The sequence below is a fragment of the Takifugu flavidus genome, chromosome 4, assembly GCF_003711565.1.
Source record: "Takifugu flavidus isolate HTHZ2018 chromosome 4, ASM371156v2, whole genome shotgun sequence".
Classification (NCBI taxonomy): domain Eukaryota; kingdom Metazoa; phylum Chordata; class Actinopteri; order Tetraodontiformes; family Tetraodontidae; genus Takifugu; species Takifugu flavidus.
The window spans coordinates 12,206,477-12,221,219 of record NC_079523.1 but is presented as its reverse complement, the minus strand read 5'-3'; the positions used below and the strand labels follow the sequence as shown (position 1 = coordinate 12,221,219).

Genomic DNA, 14,743 nt, shown 5'->3' with positions numbered 1-14,743 from the left:
CTGAAAACACGCAAAGAAGAAAAAATCATTAAAAACATCACAAATTAGCTTTTTTCAGCTAATGGCTGTGGCTGACGGCGCTTACGGGAACACTGGAGGATCGACGGCGGTCTTGATGACACCGGCGTAGACGGCCAGGATGGAGAGAATGACACAGGCCAGAAAAACCAGGGCCAGCTTGTTGACATATTTGACGCCGACAAACACCACCGTGGCCATAGAGGTCAGCAGGATGGTCCCGTACACGCGCATGTTGTTCAGCAGGGCGGCCTCCGCCTCGGCCCCCTCCAGGCCCTCCAGAGGAAAGATGGCTGCTTTGGGCACTATGTAGATCTGAAGCAGAGACGTTACAGGATGTTATTTGTTTGCGCAGCTGAGCTTTTGCTCATAAAGGTTTGAGCACCAGTCTCGCTGCAGCTCGAGGGCATTTAGGTGCTAGTTGTTCAGGGATGTTACTCATCCACTATCACTCCTCACTTCCGTGCCTGTCTGGGGAGCTAAACTGGCAGATTTCAGGTCATAACTCTTCTCCTCGTCTTGCTCTGCTGTCATTACTGCTAAATTAAATAAGTCCACTCTGGGTAAGAAAACAACAATAGGTGTGAGGTGGGGGGGGGGGGGCATAATGTAATAAAAGAGAGGTGAGAAAAACACGAGTTGAGTGAGGAGGACAAGTCTGAACGGTCCTCTGCTGGAGCCTGAATGCAGCCCACATGATTCTGCCTTTCTCCGTTAATTCCTTAGCGACTCAGGCAAAGAGGGACTGTGTGACTCCAAAATTAACTGTCAGTATTATACTTTTACTATGAGCAAGTCTTAGAATAGAATAAGCACCATATATATATATATATATATATATATATATATATATATATAATATATATATATATATATATACATATATGGTATACATATATAAACAGCAAAACCTTTAATTAGCCTGTCAGTATCTGTCATCAGTTTTGGATGAATCATGATAAGACTGTTACGTAAGCATCGGGATTTCTCTCTCTTTTTTTAGCCATTTTCACTCCTAGCAGTTTTATCAGAACACAGTGGTGGGAAAAAAAAGGATTTGAGAAGAACACGCAGAGAGTCATAGCACATCGCAGTCATTTGGCCGGAGAAGCTGATCGGTTGCTTAGAACGGCGTATCACTGGGCAAACAAATCTCCTGCTTCACTGTGAACTCCACATGCTTCCTAAAATAGCAGCACCAGTTTATGTTCTTGGCTTGGGCGGAAGGATGAAACATATTCAAATGAGCCTTCCCCAGATCTGCTCCTCACAATTCTGCAGGGACTGTTATTTTACAATGGAAACTAAGCCAGCTCTGACCCAGAAGGCAGTATTAACCTCCAGGAATGATCAAACTCTGTATGGAGGCATCCAGGAGGAGAAGAAAGGGAGAATTAACATCACACACACTGGTAAGTTGGACTGCAGCAATGATGAGGACTGTTTCAATAAAGTTACTCCACCAGTGTCTCGCTGGCTCACTATAATATAATCTTCGTCTAATCACCCACCCGTCAATGCAACAAGCAAGAGCTGTAGGTGAAGAGTGAAGAGTGGGACCACATGCAGAGGAGGAGGAACAGAAGAAGGAAGAGGAACATAAAAGAACTCTGAGTTGACCTAAAACTGATCAGGATTTATAATATGAAAAGTGTAACGTTCCAAAAGTGTCAAGTGGGAACAATTAGCATTAGCTAATCTGGCACACAATGCACAATTATCACTGAGCAGAGCTGTAAAGTTAAGTTTTCTTTTGTGGTAAGGATGGACATGAGACATGCTAACCAGGCACAAAAGATGAGAGCTATCATCAGTGTCGTTTTAAGTGTGCAGAGAAATCTTGAAATGAGAAATCTTCTGGAATATTTATTTATTAATATTTATTTTCTGGAAGCTTTAACTTGCTTTCCTGAGTGTAGGAGGGAGTCTGCCCTGTCTGCTAATGTATCTCCAGACCATAACATGAACGCACGCTACAAACGAAATTTCGAAAGGGGAAAATTTAATATTATAGGCATGTGCAATATTGGATGTGCCGCAATGTTACTGTTTGACGGTGCTTTCTTCTGATTTAGTTTGTCCACTGAGCCATGTGTGCAGCGACCAAATCCCTTCAGGGGACAAGAGTGTGGTATTGCGGGGCTTCTGAAATATATGTGTGTATATATATATAAAATATGTTTTCCAGACAGATTTAGTAAGAAGAATAGTTTCATACCACTGACACATGTGTAAACATGTGACTTTGCAGGACTGGAAGCTGCTATTTGATTGGTTGCATCAGTTTGGCTGTTGTGAAGAATGTAAATGACGTCTACTGCTGCATGAGCTTTAGTCTGTAGCAGCTGTTATGGAAATGGCTCGACAGTGGCAGTTAGAGCATTAGAAAAGGGTAGAGATGTTTCTCACCAGCAGGAGCTCTATAGCCCCTAGGATGTACATGGCCCCAGCGTACGTGGTCCCCAAATAGAAACAGATCCCAACAGCACCACCAAACTCCGGGCCCAGGGAGCGGGAGATCATGTAGTAGGAGCCTCCAGCTGCAAAGTTAGCAGAGTGTGCATTAACCAAACCCCCCAATAAGCAGTAAATATGATTGGTTAAATAGCCAGTTAGCACAGCAGCTATCTAATGTCAGACATGTGAACGCAAGAGCTGCTTAATCCATTTGAAAACCATTGAGAGTCGACCTATTGACCGACTGGCTGACCTGTTGTCACTCTCACTGGCCGATGAATGACGTGATAATTCTAAAACGGGGGGGGGGGGGGTGCTTTTAAACAACCCTTTGTTTTCTTCATTAGCGCTTGTATTTCTCGACACTGTGCAAATAAATGAGCCGAACAGACTTTAATCAGCACTGCGAAGCGGCACAAAGGCTGGACCCAGTTAAAGCCCAGACACTCATAATTGGCACACACTTCCACACTTCTCTACAAGCCTGTAATTTGCTCTGACCCTCGGTGTACACACACCAACTGGTTAAGACGCACGCTGTCATTACGGGATTATAAAACATAGCCGCCTCACATAACATGCACAAACTGTCTGCCTATAGCTGGCACTCGGCCGATGTTGTTATTTTGGGTGTGAGGACGAGGTGCACGTGGTGCACGAGCGTCCAGACTGGAGCTTTGAATGTTTCCCCGAGACATCAAGCTGTGCCGGCTGCAACGTGCCAAAAATACACAATCGGCGAAAAAGTGAAATGTAGACGCGGGCAGGCTCCAGCGGGGAGGACTGCACGGCGTCGGCGTCTGCTCACCCACCTGGCACCACTCCATTGGTCGCGATGGCACTCATCGAGATGGCAGTCAGCATGGTCTGCAGAGAGAGGTGGGGGCAGACAAATCAGGGGAGAGTCAGTTATATCCCCCCGAGGGAGGGTTGGTGCTGCTGTCTTTATTAAATTGTTGGCAGGAAAATTAACCTTGAATTTATGCAATTCAGGTATGCTGGTACACAAGTTAATCTTTGCTGTTCACAACTGCTGTAATGACCTGATAAACTGTAATCCTGGACTAAAACGAACATCTTCAGGTCAAATTCTGCCCGTAAACATGGAAGTAGCTCAACATTCGAAACGCTTCACCTGCTGCTGCTGGAACTAGCACGTTTCAGGGCGCGTTGAAAGTTAGTTTTGCAGGCCCGATGACGGACTGATGCATGTGCAAAAGGAATGGGCACCAGTGGCTGCAGGTGAACCATTGCAGCCAACCATCCCAGGCAGAGAAAAGCTGTTCCGGTCATGATGAACGCACACGTCGCTCCCTGTCAGCAACGCGACAATGCTCCTATTATGTAACTAATGCATCAGGCTGCTTCGAGGTGAGTCTGCAGAACAAATGAGTGATGCTGATGGTGTCCCTGAGTCGAGGCGACAAACGAAGAGGATGCTAAGACCTTCGCCGTCGGTGGCTTTATTTAGTAAAAATTCCCATCGGTCTTCCTGTCAACCTGTCACATTTAGCTCACCTCCCCACAGTGAGAATCAATCTTTGAAGCCTGTGGTCATGAATTTCCTGGTCTCAGGATGTCATTGAGCAATTAGAAGGAGAAGAAGAATAAAAAATATACCAATGAGGCCACAAAGGCTGTCAGACAGAAGAGTAGATCAACATCACAGTAGTGAAAACTAAATATCTGTGTGTATATGATCAACTCTGTGAATTTAGAAGGCTTTTGTAGAGTTACAGCCACTATTCTTATCCAGGCACCTCAGCCCATCAATAAAAACAAAGAGAGTGAGACGTGTAATGAAATTCTGTCGACTCCCAGTTCAACTATCATTACGTCCGACTCTGTAAAGTCTCTAATATGGTTAGTGTCACCTGAGGGCCCCTGGCGGACGGACGATCAAGAGTGAGGAACGTGCGGTGTCGGCTTCTGTCTCTCTCTCTGTTCTGCTCCTAATGAGGCCACAAGCTCTTCTCCCACAACAGCAGATAAGACAGTAATTGTTTAAGTGTTTTATCTGATGTGCGGAGCCTCCATGCAGAGATGGCGTGCTGCATACTGAGGCGCTCAGCCACCAGATGTCTGGGCAGACGAGCCACGGCAGCAGTTTTACATGATTTAGCCTTCTCCTCGCTGCCTTCAGATATGGTGGTTTCACCGAACAATGAAAGAAAATCCATAGATTTAAATAAGCTTTTAGCTGTGCAGCAGTGTTTGTGATTTAAGGAACTTAAGGAACCATCTATCGACCTTGAAATCGATTGGGAGGAGTTCATCTGAGTTCGTTTTTTTGGACCAGTCTGTGAGGTTAGAAGAGAAATTCCCTAGCTAATTCTTCAGACCCGGTGCTCTGTTTAAAAAAAAAATAATCTATTTTTTCCTGTTTTTAGGAAACAGAATGAATATGATATAACTGACTCAGTTATATCTAACTGGAGCTCATCAGATACATCACCTACGGCTGTACATCATTCGGTAGTCTGCATGAGATGGTCCCAGTCTTTAATCTTTGAAGTATAATCCTGTGGGCTTTTTCTCCTGCTATCCCTGTTATCATTATTATCATATTATCTCTGTCATTTAAATGACAATTTAAAAAGGGTACAAAAAAATAATTGATAATGACAATTTCTCAATGCTGGTTTCTTATCAGTACTGGTTTAGCTTTAGCTTGTTGACCTTTCTATTCTACTCTTTCACTGAGCGATGACTGGCTCTCTTGCTCGCTATGTTATCTCCACATTAGACAAAATGGCCGCGCCAAACTTGTGCGTCCCTCTTACTATGATACAGGAACATTTCCTCGACATTATTTTAATATTAAATTACAGGAAGAGTATTAGGGCTATGCTTAAAAAATACTTTTTTTAACCATGCACTGCGAAATAAAATCCAAAACACAATGTTGAGAATAAAGTAATAATACGTTAAAATAAAAGTCGACCTTTTGAGACTATAACAATTATCACCTGTGACTGCTTCTACAAAATGCTGAGCAGCAGTTAGATGAACTGGTGAAACTGTACTTCAGACTTGGCTTTAGTGACAAAGAAAAACTTTCTGTTTTAGATCACAATGTAGTTATTAGTAGCAGCAGACTTTGAAAAGACTCTGTAAAACATGGGAATGAAGTTAGCTTCTGATTTGTAGATCTCTATTTGGCAGTTAAGGGGAGAGTTAAGGGACAATTAAAATACGGGGAAAGGTAAGGAGAAATAATGAATAATGATGCTGCTGCATGAAAATCCAATTTAATACTTCAATTTTAACAGTAAAGAATTAAAATCCAATGGTTAATGGACCACTGAGATTGGCTCCATACCTGGGACACAGTGGAAATTCTGCCTAAACCTCCTGCAAATGTCGAATTGCTTGAAAATATTAGTTTGTCAAATCAAAAATTCCCTCCATAAATTTAACTTTGATGTGATGTTCAACCTTTGGTGATTATTCAATCTAATGAAACACAGATGTGTTCCACAAACCAATCCTGAAATTCTTTTTTTTTCAGCAAAATTGAAAAACAATCAGTAGGAAGAACCCTCAAGTCAGCAACTCCACCTGCGATGTCTCATTAAAGTACGTTGCCATCTGCTCCTCTCAAACCAGCTACCACGACAGACATTTTCCATAGCAACAGGTGGTTCATTTTGAAGGCCTGATGGGAGAGGAATACACGTGGAGCAGCAGGGCGGACCGTGCGAGTGCAGGGGACATTTTAGGCCCGCTTCTTCCCGAAGCTAGAGACAAAACTCCGATCTGGCCCTTTGGTTGACCTCGGCTGCTGAGCAGAAATTGGATTTGACAGGAACAGAGTTTCCACGGAGTCCTGAGAGCGGGCTTCATTAGCATGCTTCATTACACAAACGCCGAAGAGTTTTGTCAAGAACGGCTCCATCACTTCACGTACGGCGGTTCTATTTTCTCCGCGCTGTTTATTACGCCAAATCCCTGCAGATGTCAGGAGGCAAAAGGGCCCGCTGAAGGATATGGAGGTGATTTTAACTTTCAGCCTGATGACTGGAGAGAAGCGGATGGGGGAGGCGAGGGGGCGGACATCAGACAGCAATGGCGGGAAGGGAGCAAATGAGGGGGAGAGAGGGAGTAATGAGACCTGTAAAAATCAAATGAAAAAAGCAAAATAGAAATAGCGCCACAAGAGATGATGGAGGGGTGAGGGTAGAAAAGCATCCCCTGCATACAAATGAGTCACGGCCGAGGGTAGACCACCCATCCACTTTTGATTGAAGACCTGGGAGTAATGAGGGGGGGGGGGGGGCAAACAGCAGATGACTTCAAGAATATTAAATTGTGTTGTATCTCCGAGACAAGCTCGCATTCATTACCAGCGCTAAAAATACCCATGATGCAGTGGAAAAGGCTCACGTGGCAGCATCGCCGGCTGGATAATTTCATGCTTCACTCCGTAACGTGTCGGAACTCTTTGGTACGATTCCCTGGAATCTGAGCCGAGCCGAGCTAACGTTGGGGCACAGCCGTAATTCCGCGTGACGGAAATAACGCCGCTGAAGGGGCAGGCGGATATGAGCTGCTGCGTTTGATCGGCGAATGAGAAGGGCTCTGTTCGTGGGGGGGGGGTCCCATCGTGCATTCGTGTGAATAAAACATGGGGCACCACGGTGTCTAATCACCATTCTGTCACATCTGAGAATCGAGAGGAGGCGCATGTATGTGCACACACATTGGAGATGCTGGGGGGCGGCGGTTATGTTATGTAAGGAGCTCAGGAGGTGTGTGTGTATGGTGCGGCTTATCGCTCCGGGGCTCTGCCATGAGCACAGTGTGACTGATAGCAAATAAGTGTCAGAAATAGAAGTAGTGAAAAGAAACGGGCCAAAGGAGGGGTAGGAGCGCCACGTATGTACCGGCGGTACAAGCGTGCGACATGAAAGGGCATCTTGGTGTGTGTGCGTGTATTTGTGTGTGTGTGCAAGCAGCATCTGCGCTGGTGTGTCTTCCCGCGGCTTCCTGTCAAACCAAATCGGAATCCGCTTTGATCTCAAAGCCTTTTCTTTTACTGCACCATTTGCCTTGTTATTTTTAGCCTAAAACTGAGGAGAAGCCTCTCGCTTCCCATGAAAAATGGTGGGGGGGAGGTTCCGATGTCAGTTTTTCCAATCTGGGCTGTAAATCGACGGATAACCGTCGAAGGTCTGCTCCTGTCTGTCGGCGCGCTGTTTCAGAGTCCGATCTACGCTGCCACAGAGGGAGAGAGACATGATTAGGAAGCGTATTTGCTTGTGTGCTCAATCAACTTTGGTGTCTCTGGGATTTGAGGGGGTTGCGCTAAAAATACATTCTCTGCTAGAGGAAAATCTAGGCTGCACAAATGCAGAGACGTGCCGACATACAAGTCCTGTTCTACTGCACGCAGTATAAAAGAAAGACCCTCAAAAAGATGGATGTGCTGTTTGAACGGGTGGCCTTCATGGGTTTCTGCATTGATTAGTCCTAAAATGTGATCTAATTGTCATCTAGGTCAGGCATATTCACAAATGTATTCATACTGATCCCATTTTAGGACAAACTATGCAGAAAACCGTGAACAAACAAAAGGTCCTTGTTCTTTTTCTTGCCACCGTCGACGAGGCGTCCCCTGTCTTTCAGTGGGGGGGCATTATGTGGTTCCTGACAATCAAACGGTGTGACGAGTCAAACACAATCAGTTTTCAACCGGCTCCTCGGGTTATGCCGTCGGATCATGCAGATCTAGCAGGACGCGGCTTTCTTGTGATCCCAGTCTCAAACGGCTGGAGGTCTGTCTGACATCTGACAGCGTGGCATTAGTGGCAACATGAGACTATCCCGGCGTGTCGTCATCTGTCCTGTTCTTCTGCATGCGAAATGAAAGAAGGAATCTTCAAAGTGCAGCTCTGAGAGGAGAGCCACTGCATGCTCGTTTGAATCTAAAGAGAACTTCAGGGTCACAAAGAGAATCGGCATTACAGAAGTGTTACACGGCACAGCAGTTATATCAGTTATATACTTACACTGCTGTGCTAAACCCGCTGCAGAAACCAAACATGTGCTGTGTAAACTGCTGATAAAAAATGGTTTTATGTTGATTACCAGCTCAACGACGCCCCTAATGGGACAGGCTGCAGCTGACTGGGCCGACGGATGAATCCCGTCACGTTTCACATCTGGTCTTATCCTGGATTGAGCTGTGTTTGCCTTTATTGTACATGCACGCACCTTCATTTCAGAAACCGTTTGGTTTCCTTCAACTTGTTTTGTAATTTTGTAATTCATGTATTTGGGGGATTTATGTCTATTCTCTGTAAGTCTTCCCCTTGTTCTTCTTTGGCCATCCAGCCATCAGCAGGAGGGTCCCCCCATATAAGATTGGTCCTGATCAAGGTTTCTTTCTTTAAAGAGTTTTTTCTTGTTACTATTGCTTATTGGGCATCAGGCGTTTGTTACAATCGCTGCATAAATAAAGATGAACTAAACTGAACCGATTTTGCTCGTGAAATCACAGCTGTCTACCTTGAATGCCAGTGTTTTATAATTGAGTTTTAATGTGCTCCATTTAATTTGGTTGGTATTGTTTTAAACTGTTGTGCTGCTGCTCCCGTCTGAATGTGATTCTATGATCTCAGTGAGACTCAGCTTGTTAAATAAAGGCTAAATTAAGAAAAAAAAGACAAATAGTTCAACCTGCCCCCCCCCCCCCCCCCCCAACTCGACTGACCTTAAAAAAGCTAATAATAGTGAGCATATGGTATCTTTAACCACTGCACAGCTCATTGCCTCTCTGCTGACAAGTGGGCTGTAATATGTTTTCTCTCTCCTTTAAGGTCACACTTTAATGACGTGCTTCGGCTCAGCCACAGCGCGCCGCGCACTCACAGTGGTGCAGCACATGGTGACGATGATGAAGGTCCCGATGACACCCCCGATCCCCACCAGCCAGGTCATCCTGAGGAAGAGGATTACGCCGAAGATGTTCTGGATGCACGGCATGTAGACGCCCATCAGAGTGCCGAGCTGGGGGGCCTGGGAGGAAACGAGACAAGATCTGATTCAGACAAAATCACCAAACCTGAGGTGCACAGCATAAAATGAAACAGCTGACAGGATGTAAGTATCGATCTTTATTAGGTGGACGTCCAAAAGACACGAGTGTGAAACACTTTGTGGTGGCTAACAACTGGCACCTGGCTCAATTGATAATCAATAAATACCCCTGGCCATACAAGATAGGACATCTCGGTTTGCTTCCTAGCTGTGTGTTTCCTTAAGAGGTTTCTTACACAGAGGACAAACATTTATGAGGGTCGTACTACCTTTAAGGTTAAACACACATTTAATCGTATTGTAACACTTCAAGGCTCTATTTTATTTGTGCTTTTGATTGAAACAGCTGCTGTTGCAAGACCGGCTCCCATTAAACTCTCGTAATCCACTGTCAGCAAAAAAAAACACCTCTTTTGTGCTTTCTTTAATAGCTGAGTGACTCAAGTAATTTATGTATTTAAATGCACGCATGCACAACGACCACATCGCATGCTTTAAAGATTTCCCCCAATGTGCACTGTAATTTTTTTGTGGGTTTCCAGAACTGTAATTACGTTGAATCCAGGGAACAAAGACACCAAGAGACTGTTGGATAAAAGGTTTTAAAATGTTTTTCACTTCTTTACAGGCAGAATCGCCGTGGACTCATGTTGGTGGACAACAGAACGCCTCTTTGCAATAATCAGAATTCTGTTTCATCCAAACATTATTAGACTATGGGGAAACTGCAGGTTTGCTTTGGTGTCAACCTAATATCAACAAATGGTGCTCTTTACTGGGCCGTCAGCGGTGTCACGTGTTAAGTCTGAAGGACGCGTCGCCCGACCCCCTATCCATAAAGGGGCCGCATCCTTTTGATAACCAAGGACAGCTCGACAGATGAAGGGAAATTATGCTGATAAGCAACCATGACCCTTTTCAGACCTTAACTGTCAAATGGTTACATCCCAGGTAACACGTGGCTGCAGCTGTGCGCTCACAGAGAACAGAAGTGCTTGATTAGCTGCGGTTTACACAAATCAGCTACTGCCGGCAAGGATCACAAGCACACCAACGACTTGTCTGATATGAGCGCAATGAGTACCTGTGGAAGAAGTAAAAGAGCACAATTTGAGATGTGAAATGATTCCTAATGAAAAAGGCCGAAAATAGTAATAATTGGTTGAATCCTGGTTAGCATTTCATGTAAAAGGAAGGGCGATGTTGTGCAGCCCAAAGCAAGGAAGATCAGCATTGAAACTGAATATTGAATAAAGCTTTAAAAGTCTCAACGTGGGATCACTCGCCAGATTTGTGGTGGGAAATAGCTCTCAGAGATTTGCTGGTGTCTCTTTGCCGCTGATAGTAATTCTCTAATGATGCTATAATCTCCCAGTTTATTGGACTGTGTAGCCACCAACAGTCACCAAAGCATTTCCTCAGCGGACAAAATGGACGAAAGACAAGATGGAGCTTTAAAGGGGGAGGAGGGGGGGCAGTTGCTGCAGCGGCAGATGTTGGATTAATACAAAAACACCTTTATTCAAATCATCCTGCCAAGTGGCTGACAAGTAAATACTATTATATCCCATATAATGGGATGGAGCACATGTTCTAGCATTAATAATGCATTTGTTTGAAAAGAGATAAAGAGAAAGAGGGTGAGCAACAGAAAAAGAGCTCACACTTGTAACTGCAACGGCCTTCATACATGAAATGATCATCATGTCATATATGCATGATTAGCACATTTAGCATAGCTGAGCCATAGATATAGGCTCCACATATAGGGTCCATGTGGAATGTTGTCTGGTAACGCTCCCCTCTAACAGTTAACAGTCTAACCAGTGAGGTGGCTGATGCCACACTCTATGGTAGAATTTGTACGACGATGTGGCAACATTTTTGAGCAGACATCCACAAAAAAAAGGAGGTAGTTCAAAGTAACCTTAGATTGTTGATTGGTGTCCCACTGATTTTTATATTCTTTTCTTTACTCAAAAGGGTATGGATCTTTTAGTCCATATATACTTTCCTCTTGAACATAAACCAAGAGGAAAACCATAAACCAGCTCCTTTCCTCCTTTATAACTCCATCTTCACAGCAGGGAGCCTCTCAGCCTTGAGCCTCATTGTGCTTTAATCAAAGATGCGCCTTGTGGCCTCCACAGAAGAACACACCTCGTCCATCTCTGTCACCTTACCCTACCCCCCCCCCCCCCACACACACACACACACACACACCCACCCCCACCTTACACCCTCATGATTCGTGCAGTTTAAGCAGGTGACTGGAGGTGACTGCCACGTCAGTGTGTGCCGAAAAAAGACTTCGTCATCTGCTTCACACGGGAATTTACCAAATTTGAACGCTTTTTATGAAGTGTGAACGCTTCATATCTCAATTTTAATCTGATTGTAAGTGATGGATACATCATTGTTGTGCGTTGCTGCACAAAAACTGCCCGTCCAAGTCAGCGATGGAGCATTTTCGAATTCAACCCTAGAGTTTGATAATAATAAAGATATATTTTATTTCCGTTCGCCTTTCTCACACTCAAGGACATGACATGATAAAACAGGAGAAAACCCAAAAGATAACGAAGATAAGATAAAATAGCACAGAGAAAAGCTACATAAAAATAAGATAACAGCACAAACTAAGGGAGGAAGTTATAGTGAATGGTTACAGAGAATAGGCCAGGGCATGGAAAGGTGGATGGAGGTGGAGTCCTGCAGGAGGTGGTGGTGCGGAGGAGATCTTCATAGACAGGGAGGGGTGAGGTGGTGGATGGTCTTGAATTATAGAGGAGATTTGGAGTTGCTAAAGGACGAAGGAGATGTGGTGAAATTAGAGAAGAGGATTATAATAGTCCAATCGGGAACCTAACGTCCATGTTTGTGATGGAACAGCATCTGAAGACATGGCCAAAATTTGAGTAATATTAACAAAGTTAAGGGTGGATAGAGTTTAGACGCAGCCAAGTTGGGATTTAAGGCTACCTATCCTGCATTTATCCTTCTTCTAAGCCTGGATTGCATCCATATTCTTTTTCCTATTTGCTTTTCTCTGCAATGCAACAAGCCAAGGAAAGCAGCTGACGCCGATCGTCCGCAATGTTTGCTTCCCTTCTGAAATCATGTTTAATCATGCAAATTTCTTTGTTTGTGAATCACCACTGTGAAACCATTACAACGGGCAGATGTGCAGTACTGCAGCCCGGCCAAATTGTGATAAGATTTGGAAAATCGCAAGTGAGGCCAGACTGCAAATATTGGGAAAGGCAACTGTCTGCTTTAAGTATTACCAGGGGCATATTTTCCGCTTGCAAACCTACACTCTTGGATGTAAACACGAAGGGTTCCAATGATCAGTTGAGCTGTCCCTTTATCAGTAAGTAGCCATTTATCATGATGACATGATTCCTCAGGTGTTGTTTGATGAAAAAGATTTGGGTTGAATTGAGGCTAACGAGGTCTGTGTCTTCTAATCAGCGATGAGATAAATGGAATCATAGCACATACTGAATATTATTAGTAATAACAGAGTAGAGATGACATTTTTACGGGATGGACTGAATCAATCCAAGTCAAGTGTTTCAAAATCAATATTTCATTCATAATTCCTGGACTCCTTTCCCCACCTCAGGGCTAATGCTGTAATTAAAAAGAGAGATTTCACTGACAGGCCCTTCAGGGAGTGTGATACGTTTGTTCTGGGGTTGCAGGTAAAGGAAAAAAAAAAGCCTCCCTGCCATCAGCAATTTACTGTTCCATGCAAAACTGCTGTGGCTGCAAAAAATGTTCCGGGGCCAGTTTGTAGTAACAGGTTATTAGCAGAAAAACCTGCGATGATTTACATACTGTGGCTCAGACCTCGCTGGGAAGCAGCAAGAGGGAAGGCCAATGTGTGGGTTTTAGATCTTCAATCAAAAGTTACACTTTTTAATTGTATTAAACAGCAACAGTAAGCTTATTTTATAGCCTGTCCTTGCATACACAGATGTCAGAAGCATCCCATTACATTAAAACAGATATAATAAAAGATTTATGCATTCAATATTCTTGTAATACAAATATTATGTCAACATTACAGCAAAAACACTGTTTACACACAGCAAGACTCCACAGCCGCACAACATCAGCAAAGTAGGAAATGAGCTGCTACGATCTTAGAAACTGTCATTTTCTCCGCCTGCCCTCCCACGCAATGGAGAACCACAATGAAACAGTCATCGTACGTGTCCCCGTGAATCAACGTCTGCAGCAGCTCACTGTGGTTTTAATAAACTACGATCTTGATAGAGCAACAGGCGCTCTTCGAAATACTGCCTTTGCCTGCTGACGTAGACACCAGATAACGTTGGTGTTGACGAAGCTTGAATCTGAGAACTTGAAAGGAAAAACTCCTCTTTGGGTCATAAACGGCGACCGCATCCCCAAAACAAACTATGGGAGAAATAACATAAACAGATGACACGTGTATGACTGCGTTGAATCAGTGTCGCCGATAGAGACAGAAAGGCCGCGCTTATTGAATGCATTGCTTTCCTATTTTCATTCAATTGGTGTTCATTTGTCGACAGGAATTGCTGTTGCGGCCAGTGTCTGCTCTGATAAACACACACACACACACACACACACACACAAACATGTGCACACACGGGCAGTATGACTGTGTGTTTAATGGGCTGGGAGCTGGGAGTGATGATTTCCCCGGAGAGCGCTGAACCGTGAGCAGAAGCGGCACTGACTGCTGCAGAACCACAGGTAGGCCAGCATGGCACCACTGCACTAGGAATGCACAGCTGCCCCCCAAATCCCCCCCTGGGAAGTGCAGTCAACCCAGTGGATGTATGGCTCAGGTGTGTTTGAAGTAAAATAAGGCCATTCACTGCATCTGCCCCCAAAAACCTTTGGATTTGTGGCATCCTGCTGCTGCACCATTCACCACTAGCTTCCTACCAGGTGTAGGCAGAGTTAACAGGACAGTGGAGGCTCTTGGATCAGAAAATACTTCCACGACATGTAAATCTACACCTCAAGCTAATTCACCAATTTCGGGATCCATTTTAGCTCAGTTCTGCAGCTGCAAAAGTAATTAGTCACCTCTTGAACTTGGAGTTGTGGCGCTGTTGCAAAACAAAATCCACGTTGAATGGTTGGAGCATAGAACATTTTAATGACTTACTGTGACACCAGTCAGTTACTGACAGGAATAAACAGCGGAATTTCTTATGCCACGCCT

The 14,743-nt window shown here is 44.3% G+C and overlaps 1 protein-coding gene across 3 annotated transcripts in view; it reads right to left on the bottom strand.

The window, feature by feature from the left end:
• Positions 1-14,743, bottom strand: part of slc12a5a (solute carrier family 12 member 5a) — a 103,453-nt gene that overhangs the window by 16,757 nt on the left and 71,953 nt on the right. For all 3 annotated transcript variants that reach the window (XM_057030487.1, XM_057030488.1, XM_057030489.1), the window contains exons 4-7: positions 9,349-9,495; positions 3,288-3,342; positions 2,428-2,558; positions 86-333 (exon numbers count right to left, since the gene is read on the bottom strand). In XM_057030487.1, the coding sequence (XP_056886467.1) occupies positions 86-333; positions 2,428-2,558; positions 3,288-3,342; positions 9,349-9,495 (581 nt within the window). The remainder of the gene's footprint in view (positions 1-85; positions 334-2,427; positions 2,559-3,287; positions 3,343-9,348; positions 9,496-14,743) is intronic.